The sequence below is a fragment of the Perca fluviatilis genome, chromosome 9, assembly GCF_010015445.1.
Source record: "Perca fluviatilis chromosome 9, GENO_Pfluv_1.0, whole genome shotgun sequence".
Lineage (NCBI taxonomy): Eukaryota > Metazoa > Chordata > Actinopteri > Perciformes > Percidae > Perca > Perca fluviatilis.
In genome coordinates, this window is record NC_053120.1 from 20,797,308 (window position 1) to 20,819,985 (window position 22,678).

The following is a 22,678-nucleotide window of genomic DNA, read 5'->3' on the forward strand; positions in this document are numbered from 1 at the left end:
GATGTACAAACAGGAACATGTAGAGCTTGAAGATGCAGTACATTAGGGCTGGGTGGTACGGTTGAAATCTGTATATAATATCAAAATGTGGCAAACATGGCAAAAGCCGTGTTCCACTTTTTGGCTCTCAATACATGTAAAACAAAAACTATAGGAACTCATTTGTTGTTTTCAGTTACAATTTCTTTAGAATCATTGATTTTGAGAACAGAATTTACAATCTATGATCATATAATCGCTATACAATTCAAATAAAAGTCCATAAATTATTATATTGATATACTAATTATTGTATCCCTGTCCCTATGAGCCACCCAAACAGTTTTCTTATTGTGAGGAGGATATATTGTCTTTCATTTTCCAGGTTACTGTTACATGTTTTTAGTGTTGTCTTTCCTTTGCTGTAGGACTCCATTTAACTATTGCTTTCATTATCAATTCATCTGAATATTTGTTTTTCTTTTAATTGACTACTGATTTAGTCTATAAAACAAACCTCTTCAAACTGCTCGTTTTGCCCATGTAGCCTATTTAATTTACAATGATAAAAGACTGTGAAAAGTGACAAATCCTCACATTTGAGAGGCTGAAACTACAGTTTGGGGTATTTGAGCTTGATAATTGACAATTAAGCAATTGTAAAAAATGAAATTAAAAAAAATCGTATTAATTAATTTTCTGTTGATCAATGAATGTATTAATGGTTGAGCTTTACCTGGCTTTAAAGTCTGTTTTACAGTTAAATTACATGCATGACATAACTCTATTTGACTATTATAAATCAATAGTGTATGTTATCTGCTTGCTCATAATACCCACTTCATTAATATTTACCATTATATATTTTAAGTCAATAACCATGCTATCCACCTTTGATTTGTCTTAAATAGGCCATTGTGGGAAAGCACTATGCCAAAAACTATCATAGGTATGTACTAACCAGCCGCAAATAATCTTCAGATTGATGACACGCATGATTAAAAACTAACTTCTTACTGTATATCAGATATCAACAACAACAACAACCCACTGGCCTGATTTATTATGCTGACAGTCAACAGCCAAGACAGGAAACTATCTCAGCTACATCATATGTAGATAGACTGTAACGTTAGGTGAAATTAACATGTAGGCTATTAACCGTCTTTACGAAGTTATCGGAGTCGAGATACATTTCTGATACAAGCAACAAATTGCACGAGCCTCGCGCAACGTCACACTACCAGTTGCCGCTCGGAAGAAGGCGGACTGGCATGTATATTTAATGGAAAAGAAAAAAAGCTACGCAGGTTGTCGTGCAACCACAAATGAGAAAGCTCATGTATGAAATGCGAACAGATTAATATGTGCCCACTAGTGAAAGGTTTTGCCCCTATAGTTCCGCGTGAGAGTCGTTTGACAGCCTGTAAAGGCCGCGTTTGCATTGCAGTGGGTTTCCAGCTTTGCTTAACTGTTAGAGGAAAAGAAAATAGCATTGAAGCAATAGTAGCCTGGGTGTCAAGAGCTACACTGCTGCTTACAGCACAGACAACATTTCAAGCTCACGGGCATTTTTTGCATCTCTCAACATAAAACGAACTAAAAAACCCCGTGAGCAAAGCAGGAAATAGACTAAAAGCCTCCAAAATATCAAGACAAGACTAACGTTAACGTTACACGTCCTTACCTGAAACGGGCTTTTTTTTTGGCTCTGTCCGTCCTTCCAATCAGAGTCACACCGATCCGTTTTCACACGACAACCATGGTCCCAGCTTTGAAAGAAATCGCAAAGGTAGACGTGTTAATTTTGAGACAATTTAATCGGTTTAAATGGTGCAAAAGGGAGCGCGACTCTGGTCGGATTAGACTAAAATTTTCACCAAGCAAGCTAATCACCACACCCATGAAAGTGGGAACATGGCAACAGCCTACGCTGAGGGGTGCACGGTGGTGAATAGATCGATCATTTTTAATTTATAACCAATATAACACGTTATACAATACCAGTCCCTAATTAACTCGTATTATATTTAAATCAACATTCCAAAACAATCGGTAATAAACATTTCCCTTAGCTTGGGAAAATGTCTTAAATAGGTTGTGTAACCTACGGATAAAATGGTACCGTCCGTCAGCCCCCTCAACAAAAAGGAACCGAATGGGATACAGGAAATAAATGTTTAGACCTATAACGCCTGTGGTAGTAGTAGTAGTAGTAGTAGTAGTAGTAGTAGTAGTAGTAGTAGTAGTAGTGATTCAGATGGACTTCACCTCAGGTTTGCAAAGACACCTTTTGGTTCCAAAAAATCCACTTCATGATTTGGTCAAATACCAATACATAAAACCAGGACAGTCGTAAATCTGCTGTATATGTTAAAGTTGGAGGTGAGGAGAGTACAATATTCTTTAGTTTAATGTGTGAATGTTATCAATTACCTATTGTGACTTTTCTTTGTGACCTGTGAGCACTATTATAAAGTTACATGTTTTCTTTTTCTGTTTATTTTGCATATCAAAGCAGCTTATAAGTACAACATACTTAAGTCAAGCCACAGTAGGTTATATATGTGCAGGAATAGATAACAAATCTAAGGTGGTAATATTGCAGCTATTCAAAGATAAGTGTCAGCCTATATGAGACTGTAATCAGCAAAAGGTATAGGAGGCTAAGTCTGCATGTACCCATATGCTTTCGAGGTTAAACTATTAGTCAATTGACAGAAAATTAATCAGGAACAATTTTGACAATTGATAGTTTCATTAATTTATCAAACAAAAATGACAAACATGTTCTGGTTCCAGCTTCTCAAATATGAGGATTATCCTGCTTCTCTCTGTTTTATGTAGGCCTAATTGTAAATTATGTTTGGGCTTTGGATTGTTGGCAAGTCATTTAAAGACGTCACCTTGGACTCTGTGAAATTGTGAAGGGCATTTTCACTATTTTCATTCTATAAATAAAGAAAATAATTGTTAGTGGTGGCCCTAAAATGCACAGAAAAAATATGGAGTGTGCCATGCCAAGTCTCACCCAAGCACACCACGGTTGGCCTGCAGTGGGCTCATTGAAAAGGATCTCTCTCCATTAGGACAGGATGCATTTTTAATGGGGCCAATGAAAGCGAGCAGTGGGATAGGCTTTTCCATATCTCTGCACGAGCTACAATCGATGGAGGGAAGATGAAAGTTGCCCAGCCCTTGGTTTCCTTTCGGAGTGGCATGGGGTCAGATTAAGTCTAATTGAATTCACACACACAGCAGTAGTTTAGGTGTGTCAGACCAATTTCCCCCTAAACACATTAGGAGGATTAGGATTTGCATGATAGCAGAAACATGTTGTCGTTGGTTTGTCATTAGTGTTGCCACCAAAATGTAATTAAAATATAATACATTATTAAATACAGCAATATACAGTTTGTGTTACTCATGTTTCTGGACAGTTCTCAAAATGAGTAATAGTTTATCAATTCCTTCATACTAGCTTACAATTCACTGCATTTGGCGGAATATCCTCACATACAATTTAGCGAAGTATGATGTACATACCAAATCATAACCACAAATCTGCCCCTATATCAGAGACAAAATACTGCTTGATATGATTATAATAATCATGACCTCTGAGTTAGTTTTTCTGTTCTTGTTTAAGGTATATAGCATGATGAACGATGATACACAAACAGGTTTTTGCCTTAACTTGTTTTAAAGATGACACAATCTTGGATCAGCCCAATCTGTCTGGCGTGTAACATCTGAAGTTGCTCAACAAATGTATTAATGAATACTCAATGGTAGATATAAATCATGCAAACACAAGTCAACTATATTCATACTGTACATTATGTTTCATTAAACAGTCAGTTCATTACCATAACAGTTTTTAGCCTTTTTGGACCAGAGATTGATTCACAAGTACATACAAAAAACTAAGAAGGAGTCACCTTCTCTGCTCTCTGCCTCTAGTGAGTGAAAATACTCATACTTCATTAGCCAGCTGAGTCAAGGTGTCGAAAAGCACATCCTTGGCCAATCAGGTCCCTTGGCCCATTGCTTGGCAACCAAAAGGAGAGGGAGGGAGCACATTGACACTGTAAAAATAGCACATCAATAGCCTGGTGTGTGGAAAAAAAGGAAAGACACACATGTTGGTGAGGCTATAAATAGCCTCCTGGAGCCTGGAACAGGTATCGTGTACAGTATCTCAACTGTATTGTTGCCCACGAATGAGACGTTTTTGCATCAATGCAAATTCAGCATGGGTTGTGCAGTAAAGTACAGCAGCAGTCAGACAGCTGAATGAAATAATTTGAATGTGAGGGAGGTTTTAGGGTTTAAGTATCCCCTCAGTACTGTGTAAAAAAGGCTCAAAACTAACCACAGGTTGGCATTTGGAGACAGCATCTTCATTCTACTGTTTGCATCTGATGTTATTGATGCATAGATGCAAAATTACAATGACCTCTGCTGAAATAACACATTTAAATGTACTATAATAATCAATAATGTGCACTGACAAGTTTGCATGCCTAAGGGGATTTAGGGTTAAATGTCTTATATGACTGACTTGGTTGATTTATGATCTTTTCATGTTATCGCATAAATTACAGCCGCATATTGTTCAGAGGCATCACGACAGGCTGGGTGCTTTATCTATTCTTTACTTATTATCTAAACGCTACAATGTCACCATGTTAAAATGGGTCGTACACATGTGTCCTTTGTGTAACGGAAGAGTAGAGCAAAACGTGGCCAAAAATAGATCTATCACGTCAATTCAGTTTCACAGAACTGCTCAAAAATGAGCCCAATACGTGGGTGATCAAATCAAGTGGAGATAATGGGATGTCAATCTGAAGCAGCTTCTCAATGTCTATTTTTATCTGCGTTCCCATTTTTTGGCCACATGTGGCAACACGCCCCAACGACCCCCATGCAATACTTCCACTGTATCAAAGGCAATTAAAAGGTGTAGCGACAGTAGAACCTTAAAAGGCTTTAATAGGGCCTTCTTATCCACCAGACATCTCCCGGGGAGGCTGTCCGTTGCCAGGGTAACCCCCACAAATGGCAACTGACGTCAAGAAGGTAGGAGAAATACCAGGGAGAGCCAGAGCTGCTATGCATAATGGATTATTGAAAAAAGGGCTCTCTTGAAGAGTGTAAAGTGACTTAAAATATGCGTGCCTAGCTGGGCTCGCCACCACCACTCTCTCTCTCTCTCTCTCTCTCTCTCTCTCTCTCTCTATGTGTGATGAGGAAAATAGATGTTGACAGTTTCAGGGTTTTACTTGCTGACTGGCACGGCTTGGTGCCAGTCAGCAAGTAAAACTTGACTGGCACAATGGAAATTATCTATTTTTAGTCAAACACTGCTGATAAACTATATCTTTAAAGAACACATGTTTTTTTTTGTATCTTCCCCAGATTGGATAATTTTAATGCCATTTGTAAATAAAAGTACTCTTGTGGTATAGTCTGGAGTATGCGTGCTGCTGTGTCTAGATGTGAACACACTTCAGATGTTATGCTAGTCTCCAAAAAGCAAAACCTTTCTCTACTGTAAATCATAATGTATGGCTACCTGCACTGCATCTAAACTAAAGAAAGAGATGTGGCACATCAGCTATAACGATCCCCAGCAGATCCTTTGTTGGTCACGCAACAAGGATCCACAGTGACATTGACGTGTAGCTTTTCAGAAGAGATCACTTCAGATCATGTGTAAGTCCAGTGCGTTACTAGCAGTTTACTCAGCCTCTGTGTCAGGTTCTTGTCTAATCTCAGTGCTGTTGTTGGCCCATGAGAGACTGTCATACCGGCAGCTTGGTGAAGAGCTCTCATCGTTTCTGTGATAATGCCTCTCATGTTGTGTTGGAGTCACACTATCAGGACGCAGATTGTGGAGTCAGGCTTGCTGATGGCAAAGGCCAAGCACTGTTGCTATCCAAATGAATACAGCAGAACAGAAGCATAGAGAATTGACATGATGTCCATTTTGGGGTAGAGGTGGGAAATATGAACAAAATTACTATCGTAATATCACAGCAATAGTATAATATCAATATGCTAGAACATTCAATGTTCATATCATGTTTATACTGGTTTGTCTCACTCAGAGAATAGAATAAAATAGATTATTGTCCACTAAGATAGAATGGTCTTAAGCTCATGCACTAGAATCAGCACAAAAACATACTATATATAACAGATTGCACAATAAGTGTTAACATTCAATCACAGGTCAGAATCTTTTGAGTAAAAATATCCTGGGCTGCTTTCATAAATAAGAATATATTTGTTATTGACATGCATGTTATATATGATATTAATGTGTATATATAGTATGTGGAAAAGGTAAATCCAATATCTAATATTAAAAAAGATTATCCTGTGCCTGAAAATGTTCTAAAGATGCAACATCAGAAATGTTTCCTGTCATTTTGTATTATAAATTGCTACAAATACAAAAGCACCTGTTACATATGAAAAATGTACATAAAAGAGTCAAATAAAACCAGAATGAGTAGGCCAGAAGCGTATAGCTTTTTGTTTCAGGGAGAAGCTGCAGAGGAAATGTGCAAAGAGAAGAAGTGAGAGTGTTTCAGTCCAGGGGAATCCCAGACATTTCTGCAACATTAAGCATGGACTAACATGCTTCGACTTTCCAAAGAAGTGAATCACACAAGGCATGTATGGGAAAAATAAATAAAGGAAGTGAGGAACAACCCTGATGTGCTAATGGCACACTATTCAAATGCCTCCCGTTATAGCTGCAACGTTATGATACCAGATGATCATTAATTTATTACCATGAGCCCACAATAATATTGACTTGACATTTGGATTCAGAACATGAGATAATGTTTTACCTCCCAGTTGCCTGAAAAGCAAGCAGAACCTTTGATGCCAGAGCTACAGATCGGTTTGACGAGCTCACAACCAAAATACCCCAGTCACCAGTGTTTCCTCTCCTACTGTAGTTCTGCAGGGCTGGCTTGACTGTTAGTTTGGGCTCCACACCCATCTCTGTTTTAACTGATATCATGCTCCGAGAGCAGATTTCAGATCTTCTTTTGATGTTTTGTTAGAATACAAATATATTTCCAAACTGTAGGAATATTTTCTTTGTGCTTTACATGGACATTTGACCAAATATACAGTTATTTTAATTTCAAACACCAGACAATATGCACACTAATGCACACCAAAAGCTCAAAATGTAGTCAAATAATTAAAGCTTTTCTACCTTTGCAGATGAGTAGCAGAGGAAGTTTTCTGCATGTCCTAAATGACAGAGCGCTGTCGTTTCAGTTCTTCCTTTCAGCTGTGAGTGTAGATGCTGGGAGCAGCAGTAAATGCAGAGAGAGAGAGAGAGAGAGAGAGAGAGAGAGAGAGAGAGAGAGAGAGAGAGGGGTGGGGGGGAGTATGAGGTAGAGAGCTGCTGAGTGGGAGGGTGAGCATATGGGCGGCATGGAGGATGGGAGATGGAGTAGTATTTCTATTAAAGTGACGGAGTTTATTTCTCTAACAGAAATCCTCTGTTTCTGGAAAACAAATTGTAATGCTGAGTTCCAGGACGGGTTCATTACTCCCACATGTCATTTTGATCTTATCAATAACTTCTACCGTTCATAGTATAGTAAAGTACTTTAAAAAAGGGGGACACTGCTCTGAATTGTAGGATTTATTTGCTAGAATAATTTTTGATATTGAGGAAGATTAATTGATTTGGGAGAATGGGGAGCATGCACTTGGTGGAAGTCAAGGAAAGAGGGTGGATCATCCAAGATGAGGTCAGCTGTAGATTTGTTTCTTGAAAGGCTTTTTTTTAAGAAATGCCAAGAATTGTAAAATATGTATCAGTCAGTATTTTCAATGGACAAATACTGCTGACACAGAACCTATACAAACTTTTGTCAGATAATTGGACAAGTACATCTTGTATAAAGCATGACAGACGTACATGGACCTCCTGTAAACTGAAGCTGTAAAAATCACAGGTATAAATAATTAAATGAACGATGGCTGAATTCCATTTAGCTTCTTTAGTGTCAGGGTCCTGGTGGCGATATTACAAATCCCACTATGGCCACGTCAAGACCCGACCTTCAATAGCATTTATTGGCCAGGCGTCCATGTTTACGCGAGGTAATGTAACCCCATTTGTACAGGTCTTATACCCTGACCAATCGGCTATCCTAACCTTAACCATTCAAGGTCAAATGCCTAACCCCAACCAATCAAGCTGCTTCGTAGGGCGGGTCTTGGCGTGGCAATAGTGGGAATCGTAATTTTGCGTCCTGGTGTTGTGCGTGCTGGCTCACTGTCACACTTGAATAGGACAGAGCCATCTTTAATGTTATTTGCAACACCTGTGTGTTTCTACTATGACAAATCAAAAAGGCTGCTGTGGACAAGGCCTTTGGAGGATGAGGGTTCCTCTGATAATGTATAACTCAATCTTTGCATTCAATATAGTATGTAGCCTACCAGATCATCAATTTGTAGGTACTGTACAATTGGCACCTTAAAGCACAGCTCCTACTGGCAATCCATTTTGGAATTATTTTATAGTTGCATTGATGTGAAAATAATATCAAATGAATAATGCCAGTAATTAACAGCTTCACACGGCTTCAAACAATGGTTGTGAAATCAATTGGCCCAAATACAATAAATGTGTGCTTAAAATGTGCTGCTGATAGTCACTTTGTCTTTTGCTAATGTTCTGCTGTAGTGTAGTTTTATTTTGTATATATTTTGTCTTTTGAACTCTTGTGTGCAAGACTTAGCCTATAACCACTTACCAAATAACAATGTTCTGCACCAAAATGGGTCTCTCTGTGGCTACCTGCAAAGGTGATTTAACACCATTTAGTTGTAATCTTAAAGATTGGACGGAGTCACAATTAAGTATTTGGTTTTAAGATGTGAGCAATGACAAGAGGATTTCTCGTTTAATTAGAAATGTATGGGGTTTAATGTTTCCCACACATTGTCTTTGACACAAAATCCAAATTAGACATTCATTTTAAGAAAACACTTTTTTATATCTTCACTGCTTTTTTTAATATTTTGTTTGCCTAAATCAGTAGCTTTTGATACTTGAGTGACCCATGGGAAAAAACAAGGCATCATAAAAATTACAGCGCTGCAATAAAACAGCTGAATGTGCCGATGTTGACGTTGTACTGGTACAGGTTTTAGGGACTTCTAATTCTCCTAATGAAACTTTACAAAGAATAGGCCGGCCAAGTCATGTCAACATCAAGACTTTTATTTACTTTTTTATTGTCTGGAAAGCACACTGTGACTTTCTTCTAGGGTGCAAAAGTACAGTATAATAATGATGTAAAGGAGATGCAAACAGCCAGTGATTTAATTAGCTACCTCCTATTAACCTTAAAATGTTGACAAGATTTTAAGCAGCCTGTGCTGAAATGCTATTTGCACTTTATTGCTTTAATCTAAAAATGAATAAGGTCCTCTCCAGTTTTTCTTCCAAAATAAAAGTAATATTTATTTTTTGAACAGTACAAAGTAACTGGTACAGTCATCTAGCATTCCCACTCAATGTCTAAGTGCTAATAGAAAAGTGCACACCAACAGTATTTGACCATTAACATAATTAATATCTGATGGTTCAGCCATAGGCAGGAAAAATTAAACCGATCCAAAATTATTTCAAATTTTGTTCAAATTCAAACTGATCTTTCTGAATGCAAACGTGCAGTGACAAATGTCTAGCATTAGTTAGATAACACTCTGCCACTCAAACATGTAGTGTTCTTTTGGGCTTATTAAACACCACCTGAAGGCTTCACTCAAACTTGATTCCCTGGGCAAGAGGAAGATCCTTGCTGTAGTTTATTGTGCAGGTTGAACGCCTCATGTACTGCTTCCATGAGTCACTGCCAGACTCTCTTCCACCTCCCGTGTGTTTCTCTCCACCAAAGGCTCCTCCGATCTCAGCTCCACTTGTAGGAATATTAACATTCACGATGCCGCAGTCGGATCCTTTGGGCCCCAGCCAGCGGAAAACCCGACCCATATCTTTGGTGAAGATGCTGCTGGACAGGCCCTGCTTGACCTCGTTGTTCCAGGCAAATGCCTCCTCTTCTGTCTTGAACTTGAGGACGTACAGTATGGGGACAAAGGTTTCGGTATGGACAATGGGAGCGTCGTGAGCCAGCCCTGTGATGATGGTGGGCTCCACGTAGTTTCCAGGACGGTCCATCACTTTTCCTCCGCAGACCACAGTGCCACCCTGCTGCTTGGCCTGCTCAATAGCTGCCAGGTACTGATCCACGGCTTGTTTGGTGTGCAGAGGCCCGTAAAGGGTGGTGGGATCCCAGGGGTCTCCGATGCGGACTTGTTTGTAGGCCTTGGCGACCCTTTCAATCACTGTGTCGTGAACACTCTCGTGCAGCATCAGCCTCCTGGTGGTGGTGCAGCGCTGGCCAGCGGTTCCCACAGATGCAAAGACGGCGGAGGGCACCACAAGACTCAGGTCAGCATCCTCAAACACAATGATAGCGTTGTTTCCACCGAGCTCCAGCAGCTTCCGACCGAACCTGTCCTGCACCATCATGGCCACCATCTTGCCAACGTGGGTGCTGCCAGTGAACGACAGCAGATCCACCCGCTCATCCTTCGCCATGGCTGTGCCGATATCAGCGCCTCCGCAGGTCATGGAACAGATAGCACCGGGCAGGTTGTTGCGCTCCAGAACCTCAGCCACAATCTTGGAAACTGCAACACTTGTGAGAGGTGTGGTTGGAGCTCCTTTCCAGAGGCAGACGTTGCCGCAGGTCAGAGCGATGGCGTTGTTCCAGCCGTAGACAGCCACAGGGAAGTTAAAGGCAGTGATGATGCCGACAAGACCGACTGGGTTCCACTGTTCGATCAGGGCATGGCCTGGTCTCTCTGAAGGCAGCATGGGCCCGCCAATCATTCTAGACAGACCAACAGCATAGTCACAGACATCAACGTATTCCTGAACCTCTCCCACTCCCTCAACATAGATCTTGCCCATTTCTAGAGACACCAGGCTCCCCAGGACGTTAATCTTCTTTCTAAGTGCATCTCCAATCTGCCTCACAATCTCTCCTCTTTTGGGTGCTGGAATATCTGCCCACAGCTTCCAAGCCTCCCTCGTCTTCTGAACAGTTTCTTCATACTCCGCCATGGTTGCCTGGGTTACTCTGGCAATTGGCTCATTGTTGGCAGGGCAGTATGACGTGATGACCTCCCCGCTACCTCCCCAGCTCCCGTTATAAACGCCAGGGTTGTCCTCAGACAGGCCCAGCTCTTTCAGCCAGGAGTATTTGGGCTGGTTGATGAGGAGACCTGACATGGCTGCCGACTGCTGGTAGCAGATAGATGCAAATTTATTTCTCAAGAGGAGCCTACTGTGCCGGGCAAAGGTCAGTGTGAGGCAGTGCTGCATCTGTGCTGGAAGTAAACAAAGTTACAAATTTATTTCGCAAGTTACAAGTAAAAAGGTTTGAAGAACATTTCTAAATGATTGTTGACAGAACAATCTCACCACAACGTTCTGATGAGCATGCTCTGTCTAGGGCTGCAACTAACGATTATTTTCACAAATGATTAACCTTTTGATAATATTTTATCTATCTATCTATCTATCTATCTATCTATCTATCTATCTATCTATCTATATGGTTTAGTTGATAACATTTCAGTGAATGGTAAAAAATGCCCATCACAATTTCCTAGACCCCAAAAAGACATCAGTCTAAAAGTCAATAATATTCACAATTATATAAAAAAGCAGCAAATGCTTGCATTCGAAAAGCCTGATTTAGAGAATGTTTGGCACTTTCCCTAATTAATTACCTAATTCCACGGTTATCAAAATTATATCTTATTAATCTTATGTCCACTAACTAATCATTTACTTGGAATTTCAGCTCTAGTTCTGTCAACTGCTTCTTCAAAGTTCAAGAGTTAACTTTCAATTTCAAAATTAATAAATAACTTCAGAAAGTTGCAGGATACAGTGAAAATGTACTACAAGGAATGAGGCCAGTCAACAGGTGTTACTAACCTGAGACTGCTAGTATAAATATAGGTGCTTTTAGCTCCAACTTCTTCTCTATGAATGCAGAAATATCATAAAGGCCCTAAACAAGCAATTTGAAGAGATCACCTTGGGCTTTACTCCTTATTTACTGATATTTTTTAGACCAATAGTGAAAATGCATGATATTCTCATATTAAACTATATATTAAAAACATCTATAGCAGAAAGTCAATAAAACAGAAGCCACAAGTCAATATGTATTAAGACTGTGACTGTTTAAAAGTAGTATCTTTGGAGTTGTATGAGTTTCATTCGAAATAGTATTTATATGGGTTATATAATCATAGCTCTTCTCAGTATATGACCAGCAAGTTACTCAACCATATCCAACCTATGCGCCTGCGCAACTAACCCAACTTTGGACAACCACGAGGCTTTCGAAACTTTAACTTATTTATGACATACAAATAAGAGAGTTAACACCGACAATATCACCGAATGTAAACCAAAAGAATAATTTCAGGTTTGCATTTTTAAAGTCCCAAATTCCGTATGTCAGTGTTTCTACTTTTGCAGCATGAAGTGACATGGAGATCAGCGTCAATCTTGTTGAGTTTAAACGACCGTGACTCAAGGTCCTGCGGTGAACACTAACTAACAACACCGTGCTGTTATAAATCCGGCTCTTACACTATCTATACTTCACTTTTAATGGTTAAAAGTAAGCTAATGCAATTTATGTATCAGTTTTTCACTTACGTTGATATAAGGTGCGCAGGGCCACGTCCGCTACAGAGCATGGATGTACTTGCAGCTGAAACGGAAGTACTGTTACTGTGCTGCATTCTGATTGGACAGCCGCCTCGACGCAGTGTGGCGCCTGCTTGGATTGATCCATGCTAACAAATTCCCTTTGTTGTGATTAACCGTTCAGCGGTTGTGATTCTGCTGTAATAACTTATATTAAGGAAGTTGCTGTTGCGAAAACCTAGAGGATGAGTGGCGGAGTGTATGGAGGCGGTGAGTGGTTTCTTATGATTAAAATAAAACGAAAATGTTGTGCACGTTGTCCCGTTCTGTAGCTAGCTAGCTGGCTAGCTCTAGCCATCTTTATAGTTGGCTAGCTTTGCTAGCTGTGCTAACGTTAGCTTTGCTGTAGACTAAAGCTACATTCTTGCTAACATCTTTAATCATCATGCGTTCAAGAAAATGTGAATTTGTTAACATCTGAAGTGCATCGTCTTGTGGCTTGAGCTTAGTTATTTTATGCAGCAGCCATGTAACCCCGGGGTCGCCTAGCTAGCTAGCTAGCAAGGAAATGAATGAAAGTGGGCTTGTCGAAGTCATGAACACATCCAGTTCCGTTTGTGTAAGGGCACCGTTACACACAGCTTTCTTAGAATTGGAGATACATATTTCCACTGTGATTGAGCTCAAAGACTGAACGATATAACGTTATTTAGCTTTACGTTTGCCTTTCTGTTGACATTCACATATCTGAGAACGTCACAGATGTGTTTTTTTCCTAAGCTGAAAGAACTTCTTGTTGAAGTGGATCTGTTGTTCGGAGTAACGTTACTTTACTTAAACATGGCATTACGTTTGTTTAATTGTAATGATAACTATGCCATAGAATTAAAATGTACTTGAATGTTTGTATCTGTTTCATTCAACAACTATGTCCTTGTGTAAGCTTTAATTGCGTTATTACAATGTCATACCAATGTAACATACTGAGTTTATGTTGCTGAAACAGATCTGGCACATCCAGTAGAACAGCCTGTGTAGCGAATTGGTGAAAGTTGAAAGAAGAAATTTGTCTTTCAAGTAAAATTTTAAACTCTTTTTGAATTACAGTCCTTCCTCTCGGGTGGATAATCTTTTACAGTTTAAATCACATTAGTTGCATTTCTCTCATTTGCAGATGAGGTGGGAGCTTTGGTGTTCGACATTGGCTCATACACTGTAAGAGCTGGCTACGCAGGAGAAGACTGTCCCAAGGTAAGTGGATCACTCAAGTGACCTGATTTAACTATGTGTCTTTTCTTCCTCTGTACATCTTCATCTTCTCTCTGGGGGTTCGCCAATGTCAAGAAATGAGGGCTGTCACCCTGGAGACAGACGGCACAAATTGACTTCAGATCATTCTGGAGTGCTTGCTCCGTTTTGATTGATCTGTTCTTTAGTTGGAGATCTTGATTGTGTAAATATCAGTTTGATAAGAGAAGCTATTGTAATACAGTAATGCTATCAGACTGAAACTAATGATTATTTTGATATTTATTTATTAATTGATCAATCTTTTAGTTTATAAAATGTCAGAAACATATCACTAAAGTCTATCACAGGTTCCCAGAGCCCAAGCTGACGTATTCAAATGTCTTGTTTTTGTCAACCAGCAATTTTGCTTAAAATATCGACTAATAATTAGTTGATCACCAAAATAATCAATTCATTTCTGTCAGTAAATGTATTGATTAGTTGACTAATTGTTTTAGCTTTAATCGTTATATTTGTTTTGTCACAAGCTGCTGTAATAGTTTTTTCATGTTTTTGTGCCTGATTGAATAATGGGGACAGCCATTTTTGAAATTGGTCCAATGTTGAGCAAGAGCATGGCAGCTACGAAACGGGCTGCAATGTAATCCTTTGGGGCAATTACGTACCATCAATGTACGTCTACTAAAAGTGCTTGATTTTGCCACTGACAGGCACAGATTGCACATGTCTGACTACATTATGGGAAATAATGTTTTTCTTTAACTTTAGTTCTTATGCTTGAAATTGGTCAACCAGAGCATGTGAGTTTTGACCTGTATTGCATCCTGTTTTGGCTCGGCTCAGGCGGACTTCCCCACGGTGATAGGTGTGACCCTTGACCGAGAGGATGGCAGCACACCCATGGAGACGGATGGTGACAAGCCGAGCAAGCAGAGTGGCACCACCTACTTCATTGATACCAACCAGCTGAGGGTACCCAGGGAGAGCATGGAGGTCATGTCTCCGCTCAAGAATGGCATGAGTAAGTGTTGACTCGTGGTGTGTTATTTTTATATATATATATATATATATATATGTATATATATATATATATATATATATATATATATATATGTATATATATATATGTATATATATATATATATATATTAATAATATATATATATGTATATATATATATATATATATATATATATATATATATATATATATATATAATATATATATATATATATATATATATGTATATGTATATATATATATGTAGAAAAAAATAAAAATAGAAAAAGAGATAGAAGATAGATAGAGAGAAAGAGGAAATATACAACAGGACTGATAACAGCAAAATCCAAAAAAAACAACAATAAACAAACAAAACCGAGGCAGGATGACAACAAAAGGAAAACAATGAGACAAAACTGGACCACAGGCGACCCCTACAAAGTACAATACATGACCACAAACTAGAGATAAACACAAACACACAGAACGCAGTGAATACAAAGTTGAGGAGGACGCACACACAAGATGCATAACACACACATACACAACATCAAGCATAAAATAAAAATTATATATTAGTCCTGCTTGTCCTCACACACATGGAGAACGTGTGAATAACATGAATAAAAAGAAACAGTAAGAACCAATATACAACATTCTGCCTTCTTCCAATGAAAGTATGTGAACAGTGTATGAGCTAAATGAAAAGTGGATAGAGACTGAGCAATGATGTCATTCCTTTCCTATAGGAATTAAAGGCAAAGGAAAGCCTTAAAGTGTGAATGTAACATGCAACTATAGCAGGAAAGAAGGCAAATGCAAAGGAAATGAACAATGCATCATACATATAATGGAAGGAAGGTAGAATAAGGACAAAAAAGGGGATGGATAGATCCTAAGAGGAGTAATGGAAAATGTATAATCCTTCATTGATGCATGTTATCTTATCTATGAGTTATGTTGCCATCTGCTGGTTAAACTTGCATCTCAAGCTTCCGTTATTATGAGCAATTGTTGGGCAAGATTAATTTTCAGTGAGCCATCACGTTTGTTAATCTCTAAAAAATTCCTCTGTGTAAACGGCGCCTGATTGAAATCACTTTTCAGGACAAAACTAAATCATGTTGTAAAACAGCAACATAATGCTTTCGAATACGAAACTATTTGAGTCTGAGCTACAGTGAAACAAAAGAAGCAGAGTCATTTAAGAGATTGCTAATTCATTAAGGCCACGTTAAGTAATTTATCAAGTTCAGAGTGTGGTGTTGCTGTATTATACTGTATGTAAACATAGGGGAGATTTACTGTGTTCCTTGCCATGTGTTATGTGGATGTTTATATTGGATGTCACATGTCTGTGTGCCTATGTGTATGTATGATGTGTATAAGCTATTGGACACCTTAATTTCCTTCGGGATGAATAAAGTCTCTCTCTCTCTCTCTCTCTCTCTCTCTCTCTCTCTCTCTCTTTTTTTTTTTTTTTTTTTTTTTTTTTTTTTTTTTTTTTTTTCTCTCTCTCAGGCATCGTCAAATCGCCCCTGGCTGGAGACTTCATGAGCATGCAGTGTCGGGAGCTTTTTCAAGAGTTAAATGTTGAAATAATCCCCCCTTACATGATTGCATCAAAGGTAAAAAAGAAATCCTAAAATTTGACCCGTGAGATTTAACTTTACTTTTTATTGTGCGTTATGTGCCTACACAGTGTGTATTTGTCCTTGTTGTTATCTTCCTTCATACCAGACAGTGTCAACCACAGTGTTTATCATTACAGGATGGAGTGCGAGAGGGATCACCGGCCAGCTGGAAGAAAAAGGAGAAACTACCTCAGGTCACCCGCTCATGGCACAACTACATGTGCAATGTAAGCAGCAAACTCTTAGACTACTCTACATGTGTTGAATCCTTGCAGTAATAAATATTTGTTAATATTAATAAATGGTTATGTGTTTTGTTGAATTTGTGAAAACTTGTTTTTTCTTAATGTCTGCAGTGTGTGATCCAGGACTTCCAAGCATCTGTGCTGCAGGTGTCAGACTCGCCATATGATGAACAGTAAGAGCATTATTTGCAACTTTAACCCTCAGCTTCTATGGAGGTTTGCATGCTAAAAGTAAATCTCTTCTGAAACGTTAAAATGAGAGTTTCCTCCTACAGTAACGCCCCCATCTCTTTCACCAGGGTTGCCGCACAGATGCCCACAGTGCACTATGAGCTGCCTAACGGCTACAACTGTGACTTTGGGGCTGAAAGGCTGAAGATCCCAGAGGGGCTGTTTGATCCCTCTAATGCCAAGGTGTGTGCTATTAATGTAGAGGTAACAGGGCAGCCAAAGTAGCTAAACCTACTGCTCTAAATAAGGAAATCTCTGTCATGAAAAGTTGTTTAAAGTATTGCTTTTTATGCATTATGAATATGTTTGGAGAAAATGTATTTTCGTGTTTGTTGTTGTGATCACTTCAGGGACTGTCTGGAAACACCATGTTGGGAGTTGGCCACGTGGTGACGACCAGCGTTGGAATGTGTGACATTGACATCCGTCCGGTAATTATCAACATGTTTAAAACATGGGTTACACATTTGTTTGTTTTGTCTGAAATATTTTTCCTATTCTTTGAGGCACTTCAGTTTTAACTTCTATCCATTTAAATGAGGTTCCAATTAATTAATTTCAAATGACTGAATGGGTAAAGATATCTTGCTTAAACCTTTTGTTGTTGATGCTAAATTTCACCAGGAATGTAGGTAAATCATAAAAGGTGAGTTTTAGGCCAACCTGCAGCTTCAATTAAAATGCTACAAACAGTCCTTTGCATTCTCATGTATTGGTTCTGTCCAGGAATCCTAATGGTAATAAATGCATTCATTGTCTTCAGCGTTGCTTTAAAAACAGAAACTCTAATTTACTAAACCATTTGACTTTGTGCCTCAGGGTCTGTATGGCAGTGTGGTGGTGACTGGAGGAAACACACTCATTCAGGGCTTCACAGACCGACTAAACCGAGAACTCTCCCAGAAAACCCCTCCGGTGAGCGAATGCCACCATTTCCTCACACATCCTGACGAACACTTATTATCTTAGGCTGTAGTTAATGATAGACTGCAGCTAAATTTGATTACAATTCACAACACAAGTATTGATTTATGCACAATTTCTTTTAAATACGTCACTAAACACTACTCTCTTTCCTGCCAGAGTTGTAATGTTTGTCTGTGATTTGCAGAGCATGAGGCTGAAGCTGATAGCCAACAACACTACAGTGGAGCGCCGGTTCAGTGCCTGGATAGGAGGCTCCATCCTGGCGTCACTCGTAAGGACACACAGCAGTTAAAACCGTGTCATTAGAATAGATCAACAACAGGTCTTTAATCTTTATCACAGTAGTTTCTTGAGGGGAAAGGTGTCCCTCACACGCTGATGGGATTTAAAGCAAAACCTCCAGAGCTGTTGACTTTGCTCTTGAACCATCATGCTACCACGAGCGAACGGCTTTTCATAATAGGAGCAAAAGGTGTCTGCAGAGGAGCCCCCATGGCAATCATATCCAAAGAGTTCAAGAAAGAGATTCTATTTTATCTGTGATATACAGTAATACATAGATGGACTCGTCAACAGCTTTTTTTGTAGTTAAAAAATAAAGTTTTATTTTTTTTGTTTAAACTTGATAATAGTGGTGGCAAAATGCATAACTGTATTCACACATCCACTTTGCTTTACAGCTTTGTCTTTTAGTTACAGTATGTGTGTATTCCTGCCTCTCCTAATTTATTCAAACTAAACCTGTTTTGTGTGTCTGGCAGGGAACCTTCCAGCAGATGTGGATCTCCAAACAGGAGTACGAAGAAGGAGGAAAGCAGTGTGTAGACAGGAAGTGCCCTTGATTTGACACCCAACCCCACCCTGTCCATCACCCTCTTTGCCACAAGCTCAACATCATGAGACGCACCTCTGACCCTGGACTCAGGAACACCCACGGATGATTTTTTTTTTTAATAATTGAGTTTCTCTGGGATTTGTGAAGATAAGACAAACCTATACAAAGTAAACTGTTACTATGATGAAATGGGGTTTAAGTTCCTTTGTTTATGTCATTAGTCAGTCTGTTGCCTTATCTTTAGATTGTTGGGAGTTTTGTGGAAACCTTGCATCTTCAAAAAAGTTTTTCTGGAATCCACAAAAGCTTGATCCTATTGTATTTTCTTGGTCCCCCCACTTTAGAAATAGTCTGACATGTCCTGAGGATCATAAAATACCAGCGTGTTGGTCCTAAATGAAGTTTTTGAGCACAATGTGGAAAAACAATTTGTTCTGCAAGGTTTCTGCAGAATATAACGTGCATTTGGAGGAACAACCTCAGTATGAAGGTGAATAATGTCTTCAGTTCATAAGCCTTTTTGTGTAGTAAGCAAGGTAATCAGAGGCAAAGGACAGTCAGTTCTCACCTCTGCTTTTTGGTGTCAAATCAAATAAATCTGTATTTAATTTTCACTTTGCTTGTCATTAGCTACATATGGTCTTTTAAAAAAAAATAAAGTCTGTTTTTGTTAAATGAAGTGTGTGATGAAAGTATAATGGCTGACTTTATTTTTATTCTGAGGGTTTTTTGTAAAATTGCTAATATGACCAACGTGGTTGTTTGACAAGAAACAGCAAGTTCACATTTTCGTAACCGTTTCAAATGACTGGAAAGTTGCAGTTACACATTCAAACTAAATTATCATCTTGCGGACTAGTACAATATGATACATGGTGTGTTTTAATATAAGGTATAAAAACTGACAAATTTCAGGGTGATGTAGCATAATTTATCTTGTAGGTTCCAATAACAGGTGGACAAATGCACTCATACTTGACATAGGACAACCGTTTATGACCTTCAGTTATTGACATGAGCAGATTCAGACTTGAGTATTCACATTAACTCAGCAGACAAATAAATGCAGAGAAGGCCTTGTTTCTGGACACGTGTCAGGCTCACAGCTGTCAAAAACTCCTATATTGCAAAATGTGCGCTTGAAATTTCACGATGCGGAAACTTTCACATGAGGAAACTTCTCCTTGAGTATGGACTGAGTTTTCTTATCTAATGTGGCTTTCCTGGCCTTCTCTCGAAGATGTTGCTCTATACGCAGTCTGCAAGACAGAAAAATATGAAATCAATAGAATTTTTTTTTTTTAAGGGAACAAAAACAAACATTTTACATCTACTAAAACATTTTACACTATAAAAAAGGGCAACAATATTGCATGTCTGCCATATCTTACCTTATGTGTGGTTGGACAAACTTGGGTGTGAAAAACCTCTTTCGCTTGTACCTTCTGTTCATGTGCCAAGGAATAGCATATTCTTTGAATCGATACCTGAGGGAAAGAAAACAAGTGTGCATAAGTAATGCCACTTACCACCTTTAATTTTCTAAAGCCTGGCCCTTAGAGGGAACTGCAATCAGCTAACAGACCACCTGCATAAAGTCTAAATCAGCTTATTTTTTGGGGCATTTTTAGGCCTTTATTTTCACAGGACAGATCAAGACATGAAAGGAGAGAGAGGGGGAATAACGTGCAGGAAGGGCCGCAGGTCGGAGTCGAACCCCAGGCCGCTGCGTTGAGGAGTAAGCCTCTATATATGTGCGCCTGCTCTACCAACTGAGCTAACCCGGCCACCTAAATCTGCTTTGCCTGAACTTAAATAAATTCTGTTGAAATCAGGACATGCTTTGAATAGAATAGTGTGTATTCTTGAACTCTGAAAAGAAATGCAATACATTTTCCTTCCTCATAAAACATTGCAAAGCCGCTTTTTTAAAGAATTTTAATTTCAGAATTGTTAACATTACATGGTTCTTCAATGGTGCATTGCAGCATATCTTGGTGTTTTACTGCCACAAATCAGTGGAATTGAAACATGCATGTGTGTAAATGAGATAAACAAAATGGGGGACGCAAACATAGAAAAACAGCTTCATAGCACTCCACAGGAAACCTAAAAAAAAAAGTTAATTAAGAGTGCTGCACTTTCCCATGCGTTTGTGTGATGTAATGCATACGGAGAATCTGCCCTCACCAGTAGACGTATCCAAATATGTTCCTCCTCCAGGCTCCTGGTCTGGCTTTCTCCTGTCCTGTCTGCAGCAGTCGCAGAGCAGTCTCTCTCTCCTTCACCACAGTCTCCAGTCTGATCATCGACCGCTCAACCTGGGAGGAAGGAGACAGCAATATTTATCTTAAATTATTATTAATCACTACTTAAACACAAACACCACCCACAGTCCTGCAAGTACAAACCCTGCATCCCAACAAGCTCAGTCAAAGGCTTAGCCAAAGGTGAGCTGTCACATGTAATTCCATATCATCTATTTCTACATAAACGGTGGAGATATCACTTGAGGATCAAACCAACCTTCTTTGATCTTTCTGGACTCGGCATCTGAACCCTTTGCCTTCTTGCTTCCTGCTCAAGTGTGAGCAGCAAGTTCTTTTCTTTCAACAGCACATACCTGAGATAGAACAAGAGCGTTACAGACCGCTGATCAATGTTCATACACTGTGATGCACCAGTGTGACCTCAACAGTGCTTACCAGAGTTTGTGTAAATCTTCATTGCTCTTTGTTCTCAGTTGTTTGGCAGTCCATGGTGCACCTAGAACATTTTCAAACAAATTTCTATTATTAAAAGATACAAGCAGGCTTGGCAGCCATAGTGGAGGAATAAACTCCCTGAAGTGTTTTACCTGACTTCACATTGGTCTCTCCCCAGTTTTCAGGGAGGTCAAAGAATTCTTCCAGCCCTCTCCTGTTGATGGTTGTGTGCAGGGCTCGACACTGTCCCACAGAGCTGACGGGACTGTACCCAGACAGGGCAGCGAGTGGAGACTTTTCCCTGGGTGGGTGCAAAATAAATTCACATAAAATGTAAAAGGGATAATCAACCTCACATTAGAATGTGTATTCCATTTCTTAAGATTGCACTTCTTAGTTTGAATGGTAACAAGTCTTCAGAGAGCTGCAGAGAGGCACTTGCAAATCCTAATCCTACATTTAAGAGTTAACGTAAAACGTTATGTGTTAACGTTAGTCAAAAACAAGCCTTTAACTAAATCCATCCACTAGATCCATGACTCTACGCGTCTGCAGGTGGCATCATACACATACGACTTGAAGATGTCCATCTTAATATATTGAGGCTTGTATTTACTGTATTTTATTAGCTAGATAATGACTCCTTTACAGAATCCACACAAACTGTCAATGATGGGAGCAGAGCTTAGCTATGAGCACGTTGACTTTAACGTCGCTCGTATAGGTCATGTTTTGCACACTGCAACTGCGTCTTACCTGTAAAGAAGAGGCTGGTATTTGATCAAAGTAGTAGAACAGTGCTGAGTATTTATCGATGACGATATCCTAATGACATTTTGAAACTGCTTGCAAAGAGTCAAAACGCGTCCTACGGAGGAGGACGCCGCCATCTTTATCGTAGGCGAGTACTTTTTTCTAAGGATGGGGGAAATATGTCACGACCTACTCTGCCTCTGGTTGTCTCTGATTGGCTTACCCTGACAGTCTTAACCAATCCCACTCATCTTTTCTAAACCGAACCAACCAGAACAGACAAGTACTAGCTAATCAAAGGGAGAGCTTAGTCAATGAGG

The 22,678-nt window shown here is 39.3% G+C and overlaps 4 protein-coding genes across 6 annotated transcripts in view; 1 reads left to right on the forward strand and 3 right to left on the reverse strand.

Moving 5' to 3' along the window:
• The window catches only part of LOC120565373 (guanine nucleotide-binding protein subunit beta-4), a 22,641-nt gene extending 20,756 nt beyond the window's left edge, over positions 1-1,885 (reverse strand). The window contains exon 1 of one of the 2 annotated variants that reach the window (XM_039811160.1): positions 1,667-1,885. The gene's annotated coding sequence lies outside the window, so the exon portion shown is untranslated. The remainder of the gene's footprint in view (positions 1-1,666) is intronic. The other variant, XM_039811161.1, reaches the window with a different exon arrangement.
• A 7,587-nt stretch (positions 1,886-9,472) lies between these two features.
• aldh7a1 (aldehyde dehydrogenase 7 family, member A1) lies at positions 9,473-12,897 on the reverse strand. Of its 2 annotated transcripts, none has more exons than XM_039812462.1 (2): positions 12,785-12,897; positions 9,473-11,433 (listed from the first exon to the last, which is right to left on the reverse strand). In XM_039812462.1, the coding sequence occupies exon 2, from the start codon at positions 11,426-11,428 to the stop codon at positions 9,800-9,802; it is 1,629 nt and encodes a 542-aa protein (XP_039668396.1). In that variant the 5' UTR covers positions 11,429-11,433; positions 12,785-12,897; the 3' UTR covers positions 9,473-9,799. The 2 variants fall into 2 exon arrangements, with proteins under 2 accessions (XP_039668396.1, XP_039668397.1); XM_039812463.1 differs by having other exon boundaries at positions 9,473-11,428; positions 12,785-12,886.
• On the forward strand, positions 12,876-19,579 carry actl6a (actin-like 6A). Its single transcript, XM_039811544.1, has 11 exons — positions 12,876-13,045; positions 13,950-14,026; positions 14,870-15,056; positions 16,550-16,656; positions 16,800-16,889; positions 17,019-17,080; positions 17,207-17,321; positions 17,489-17,569; positions 17,958-18,053; positions 18,250-18,336; positions 18,827-19,579. The coding sequence occupies exons 1-11, from the start codon at positions 13,021-13,023 to the stop codon at positions 18,905-18,907; spliced, it is 1,008 nt and encodes a 335-aa protein (XP_039667478.1). The 5' UTR covers positions 12,876-13,020; the 3' UTR covers positions 18,908-19,579.
• Positions 19,580-19,809: 230 nt separating this feature from the next.
• mrpl47 (mitochondrial ribosomal protein L47) lies at positions 19,810-22,520 on the reverse strand. The gene is made up of 7 exons (XM_039812464.1): positions 22,362-22,520; positions 21,758-21,906; positions 21,606-21,666; positions 21,427-21,523; positions 21,091-21,221; positions 20,292-20,387; positions 19,810-20,159 (listed from the first exon to the last, which is right to left on the reverse strand). Exons 1-7 carry the CDS (start codon positions 22,493-22,495, stop codon positions 20,048-20,050), a joined length of 780 nt encoding a protein of 259 aa, XP_039668398.1. The 5' UTR covers positions 22,496-22,520; the 3' UTR covers positions 19,810-20,047.
• Between the last annotated feature and the right edge of the window lie 158 nt (positions 22,521-22,678).